The 6,249-nt window shown below is 48.1% G+C and overlaps 2 protein-coding genes across 5 annotated transcripts in view; one reads left to right on the forward strand and one right to left on the reverse strand.

The window, feature by feature from the left end:
* LOC107104260 (disabled homolog 2-interacting protein-like) overlaps positions 1–4,815 on the forward strand; it is a 24,378-nt gene extending 19,563 nt beyond the window's left edge. For 2 of the 3 annotated variants that reach the window (XM_015404225.1, XM_015404226.1), the window contains exons 14-18: positions 860–973; positions 1,040–1,162; positions 1,239–1,318; positions 1,386–1,473; positions 4,045–4,814. In XM_015404225.1, coding sequence (XP_015259711.1) covers positions 860–973; positions 1,040–1,162; positions 1,239–1,318; positions 1,386–1,473; positions 4,045–4,215 — 576 coding nt within the window. In that variant the 3' untranslated portion in view covers positions 4,216–4,814. Of the gene's footprint in view, positions 1–859; positions 974–1,039; positions 1,163–1,238; positions 1,319–1,385; positions 1,474–4,044 lie in introns of all 3 variants that reach the window. The other variant, XM_015404227.1, reaches the window with a different exon arrangement.
* A 121-nt stretch (positions 4,816–4,936) lies between these two features.
* LOC107104261 (gelsolin-like) overlaps positions 4,937–6,249 on the reverse strand; it is a 13,088-nt gene continuing 11,775 nt past the window's right edge. For both annotated transcript variants that reach the window (XM_015404230.1, XM_015404229.1), the window contains exons 17-19: positions 5,354–5,431; positions 5,226–5,286; positions 4,937–5,153 (exon numbers count right to left, since the gene is read on the reverse strand). In XM_015404230.1, the coding sequence (XP_015259716.1) occupies positions 4,990–5,153; positions 5,226–5,286; positions 5,354–5,431 (303 nt within the window). In that variant the 3' untranslated portion in view covers positions 4,937–4,989. The remainder of the gene's footprint in view (positions 5,154–5,225; positions 5,287–5,353; positions 5,432–6,249) is intronic.

The raw sequence follows: 6,249 nt of genomic DNA on the forward strand, positions 1-6,249 counted from the left end.
GACTCCCTGCTGTGTCTGACTCCCTGCCAGCAGCGCTGTGTCTGACTCCCTGCCAGCTGTGTCTGACTCCCTGCTGTGTCTGACTCCCTGCCAGCAGCTGCTCTAGACGCGCTGCAGAAAGCACACGCATTGTTTTGAAGGCGTGGTTTCGAGGGTTGATCTTAAGGGAGAGGCATGGTTGTGTATGTTCAAAAATGTGTCTTGCTGGAACCATTTTTGTCCTTCAGCACCTTTAAATCAACTATTTTCATTCATTTCAGACGCTACTATTCACAAACTTGGATTACATGAAACTGAACTTCCAATATTCACCACTGTTTGGCGCCATTTCCCTTTTTCCTCTGAGCACAGATCAGCTGGCTTGCTTGGTCTTGCAATGCATCATGGGATACCCAAGGCTACGGAGGATACAGGCGATTAAAGGTCCTGGCAGGAGGTGTTCTTAGAGAGGAACCAGAGGAGAACCAAACAGAACCAGAAGCAGCTTTATCACACTGGAAGAAATCTAAATGAACATTACAGAAACAATAGGCTATCGCAGCGCTGTTGCTGCTGCAAGAGCCTAATGAGTCATTTTCACTTCAAATAAATGCATTTGTTGTTGATTTGAGGAGAGAAAACAGACATTTAGCTAAAGATGCAATTTACATTTAAAATAAGAAACCAAAGCTGTCTTATTTCAAGTGCAAATTATTTAATGATCTGATTGAAAAATGCTCCTTCCATTGGCGGACTGTCTGACTGATCTCCTCAGATCCAGGCTGAATGATCCAGAAACGTTGGCGTGTTTTTCCAGTGCGCCACCTTCAGCCGTTCCTCAGGTGTAGCTAATAACTCAGGTGTGTGTCTGTGCGTCCAGGCTCCGTCTCCCTGTGCGTTGGACCGAACCGCCGCATGGCTGCTCAACATGAACTCTGCGTCCTCCTACGGCGAGGCAGAGGACGATCGCCATGACGACGCTTTGGTGGAGAAGGTAGGCGAGCTTGTGTCTGTGTGTGAGCGTTGGTGGTGCAGGTTCTGACCCTCTGTGGCCGTTCAGTACCAGCAGGAGATCGCTCTGCTTCAGGAGAAGCTGCGGCTGGCGGCGCTGCGTCAGGAGGAGTGTGAAGCTCGTCTGATGGTCCAGGACCAACAGAACCAACGGATGCTGCAGGAGTACCAGGTCTGGGTCCTACCTGAAGCCCTCAGAGGTCTGCTCACCTTGTACAGGTGGACCAACGTTATGTTGTGGGTTTCAGACGCGGCTGGAGGACACAGAGAGCCGACTGAGGAGACTACAGGATGACAAAGACCTCCAGATGAACAGCATCATCAGCAGGTTGGTCTTACCTGCACCTGTCCATCAGCTCGTCATCACTTCTGACTCACCTGTCTGATCTGTGCAGGCTGATGGCGGTAGAAGAAGAGCTAAAGAAGGATCACTCTGACATGCAGGCCGTGGTGGACCAGAAGCAGAAGGTCATTGAGGCCCAGGTACGTCCTCCTGTTCCACAGATGTTCATCACTGATCTCAGAACATGGGAGCCAGTCAGGCGGAGCTGCATCACGCTGCTCTGCTGGGTAGAACTTCTCCCCTCCGTGGCACCAGATGGGTCTGTTGTCCTGGACTCACGCTGCTCCGTTTGGAGCTGCTAACTCAGCCGGAGACTGACCGCAGGAGGTGCAGCAGGAGGTGCAGCAGGAGGTGCAGCAGGAGGTGCAGCAGGAGGTGCAGCAGGAGGTGCAGCAGGAGTCCTTCACTCAGGAACTGGAGCTCCATTAGCAGAGCTTTAATTTCATCATTCTTCTCTTTATTGCTCAGGTTTGATAAAATAATAACAACTAAAACAGTTTTTGATTTGAGCTGCAAATTTAAAGCATTTTCCACGTTTTCCTGATGAAGACCAAAACGCTCAAAGCTCCTTCATCATCAGATAAACCTTATAAAGTTTAAACTCTTTGCAATATTTTGGTTGTTTTTTACAGCCTTCATGCATTTAAGCAGTTTGGATCCAGATCAGTTTAGCTTTTCTATAGCAGCTCATTTCTAACAACTATAATAACTTCTTCATTTTCAATATTAAAGAGGACATTTCAAACAAACCATCCTGGCTGAGTTATATTAGATGATTATTGAGTGAAATGAGATATTCTTTATCTTTAGAACACTTTTGTTAATTCCAGTATTTTTAAAATAGTGAGCAGTCTCCGCCCTGTCACCATTTATTCACCATCCTTTAGATAGAAACCTTTATTGCCGCTGCAGCGCATAAACAGATCTTTGTTGAAATAGATGGTTCTAACATTTTATTTCTTGATTATGATCCATTTCAGCTTTTATCTCTTTATAAAGTCCTGATTATAAAAGAATCTTTCAAACTGCCTAATAATGCCACAACAATCCAAAAGAAATGTTTTTATTGGACAGATAGAAGTAGAGGAACATAGAGAGAAAAACCATTGGGTGGATTTCCAATCTAAGCCTGCTTTCTATGATAGAACAGGCATAAAGGAGAACTTCCTGAGTCTTTATCCATAAATATTCAGTTAGATAATGAAATATTGTTTCTGGATATAAAGTAGCATCCATCCATCATCTCCCAGCTCACCATCAGGGGCGTGGCGGGGCTGCTGGTTCACCACCAGAGCGGACATGGAGCACAGCGTGCACTAGGACTGATGCACGAGTGCGGCTAGCTGAGCAGACTTTAAATAGCGGGAGGCGCGTATAGAAGATATAGATGCTGCACCGCGTCGCTCAGATTGGTAGCTGTGAGCTGATGGTAGAGCCCCTCCCTGAGCGGAGCAGCACCCCTCAGTCCTTTACTGGTTGTTTATTAAACGGCTGTTTGAATCTCTAGAGCTATAGAGTTAGTTTATCCCCCAGAGATTAGATGCACCAACCATCATCACATCCGTTCACAATAAAACATAGAAACAAACATTGAAGAGCAAAGAAAATAAAAAGTTATATAGTTATATAGAACAAACGCTACAGGTGTTGATGAAAAGAGTAGAACCCTGAGGGGTGACTAAGAACTTTAAGACCATTAAACATCTACAGGACGAGTTCGCAGGAACCAAACTGAGCTCAGCTTAGACCTCAGTCTCTCCAAATACGCAGTCCAGCGCACTGAGGTGGCGCCATTTTGTTGCTCCTGTTTCTATCATCTGTTCAGATGCCCCTCCCCCAACATGGCCCTGCAGAAATGGTCCGCTGGCCACATTCCACTTCCTCAGGAGGAAGGTTCCACTTCCTCAGGGAAAAAGGTTCCACTTCCTCAGGAGGAAGGTTCCACTTCCTCAGGGAAAAAGGTTCCACTTCCTCTGGAAAAAGGTTCCGCTTCCTCTGGAAAAAGGTTCCGCTTCCTCTGGAAAAAGGTTCCGCTTCCTCTGGAAAAAGGTTCCGCTTCCTCTGGAGGAAGGTTCCACTTCCTCGGGGAAAAAGGTTCCGCTTCCTCTGGAAAAAGGTTCCGCTTCCTCTGGAAAAAGGTTCCGCTTCCTCTGGAAAAAGGTTCCACTTCCTCGGGGAAAAAGGTTCCACTTCCTCAGGAGGAAGGTTCCACTTCCTCAGGGAAAAAGGTTCCACTTCCTCTGGAAAAAGGTTCCGCTTCCTCAGGGAAAAAGGTTCCGCTTCCTCTGGAAAAAGGTTCCACTTCCTCAGGGAAAAAGGTTCCACTTCCTCAGGGAAAAAGGTTCCGCTTCCTCGGGGAAAAAGGTTCCGCTTCCTCGGGGAAAAAGGTTCTGGGAAGAAGAGCCGGTCTGGCCTTCTAAAAACCCACCATTGGTTCTGTCCAAAGTTCAGCTTCTTATCCAGGGAAACTCCTCGGCCATGTAGCTCTCCTTCCATGGCCTAATGCCAGGCCACGCCCCCTAAAACTGTGCTAACTTCTGTGTGGGTGGGTGGAGCCAGACGTCGTCCTCAGACCGCGGCTCTGTTAGCTTTAGCGTCCAGAGAGGCTAACGTCTAACCGGCTCCTTCTGGACAGTTTTATTTTATTACCTGCCTCCCGGCTCACATTAGATCAGCCGTAAAGACCCGCTTCATCTGTTCTTGTCTCTCAGGAGAAGAGAATCGCCAGTCTGGACGCAGCCAACACCCGTCTGATGGCGGCGCTGACCCAGCTGAAGGAACGATACGGCGTGACATCACAGAGGAACGGCCTGTCTCCTAGCAACACGTCATCTCTGCAGATAACTGAGAACGGGGAGTTCCGTAACTCCGGCAACTGCTGAGAGGACGGATCAGAGCTGTGATTGGCTGAAACTGCAGGGAAGGGCGGGGCTTATAAACTGACTCAGACCAAATGATAATCCACCAATCGGACACGTCCATGGAATGTTCTACACCGCCAAAATGACCTCTGACCTGATCCCACCTTGTTGCTAGGTTACCCTCCCTCCTAGTTTTGCATGTTCCTCTTTATGTTCTTCCTAAAATGGTGAGAACTTCCACCCTCACCTTACCGGTTAAATCCGACCTCAGCGGGCCGACAGGCGCCGCTGCAGCCTCAGGCCCCGCCCCCATGTTGTTCTGCCATTGTTTTAGAGATGCTCTGCATACAGGAAATGGTCTGACAGAAGGATGGCGGCGCAGGCAGAGCCGCTCCACTAGGTTAGCCTAGCGTAGCACAGCTGGTGGAAAGTGTTAGCCTAGCTGGAACCCTTGCAGTGATCGTGTTGGCCTCTTTGGGCTTCCGTAGCTTTGACTATTTCATTGGGTGAGCCCATCCAGAATTAGACGTTAGTTTGTGTTTCAGAGAATTTTAATGTAAACAGATTTTATTGTAAAACTTTTAACTTGTAATGAGTTGTGCCCCCCCTCCCCCCAGTGTTGGCTGTGGCTTCTGTCTGTTCTGTATCTATGAGCCTCTGTTCTGTTATTTATCTACAGTATTTATAAGGAGGTCTGCTCTAATAAACCCGTCCTCTGATCATCAACACACAGACAACCACAACGCTTCCATCTGTTCTTTATTCATTCTGCTCCACAGCACACAGGAAGTGATGTCACAGGCCCTGCATGAAGCGCTCCAGTGGGTCCTGGTTCCAGTACTCATGGTTCCAGCCCAGAAACCAGCCGGTGAAGGTCGGGGGTTCGAATCCCTGTTTCAGTGTCACCACGGGGGTCCGCGGGTCACGGCCAGCCGGGTCGGTGGCGATGTAACGCTCCGCTGGAGAAAGAGACACGGTTATCAGCTGAACACCTGTGGAGGGGGGGGCGGTACCGCCTCCTGCTCTCTCACCTGATACCGCTGCCTCCCTCTTCTCCTCCTCATGAGCCTCCTTGCCGATCCACACAAAGACCTGCAGGAGAACAAGGTGAGCTCACACCACAACCAGAACCTTACTGACGATGGCGGGGAGGACTCACCTGATCCCAGGTGTCCAGGATCATGACATCATCAGGAGCCAGATCATCCTGGGTTAGCTCTCCTGGAACCTCCTCCATCTGAGAACATCAGAGGAACCTTAAAACACAGCAGCTCCGCCCACAACCACCGCTCCTTTAAGACCAACTACGTCACCACGAGCAGTCAGCCATGGGTCAGTCTGACCTCTGACCCCTCCATGGCTGTGTCCCAATGTCCGCCATAATGACTAGAGACGCCATTTTGATGAGTGTCTGAACGTCTGGAGGCCGTCACCACCCGACCCGTCCTGCGCCATCAGCTGATTCGCACGTCCAGATATCCATCCGGGTCGTCCTCCATTTTATTTTGGTAAAAAGACCTAAGTGACGTTTTTCCCTCCCTAAAAATAGTCATCGTCCGAAACTTTAATGTGTTAAAGGTTAATAATGTCTTTCCTGACAAAATAAAAGCATTTAAATCCTGTTTTATAACTTTTGCTGATCTGTAGATGAAATGGGATGCTACGCTACTTCCTGCAGCTAACTATCAGCTTTGCATTTAAACATAAAACATTAATGTTTTCCTTTCCTGTTAACAGAAACCACTAGAATGCAGATAAACACGCTTTAATCAGATTTACTGCTCTGATCGTGTCCCATGATGACGTCAGAGATGCTGTTTCACGGAGAAAATGGAAAAAACATCAAAATTGTCTCAGAAAAGTCATTAAACATTTTTTAAAGATGTGTTTTAATGTTCTTTGGAGAGTTAAGGATAGAAATAAGTAATTTTAAAACTATAATTACATTATTTATGGACACCTGGATTATTAACGCATGATCGGGACGGATCGTGCTTCCGGGACGGATCGTGCTTCCGGGACGGATCGTGCTTCCGGGACGGATCGTGCTTCCGG

Source organism: Cyprinodon variegatus, unplaced genomic scaffold, assembly GCF_000732505.1.
Source record: "Cyprinodon variegatus isolate N-32 unplaced genomic scaffold, C_variegatus-1.0 Scaffold1672, whole genome shotgun sequence".
In the NCBI taxonomy this organism is placed as follows: domain Eukaryota; kingdom Metazoa; phylum Chordata; class Actinopteri; order Cyprinodontiformes; family Cyprinodontidae; genus Cyprinodon; species Cyprinodon variegatus.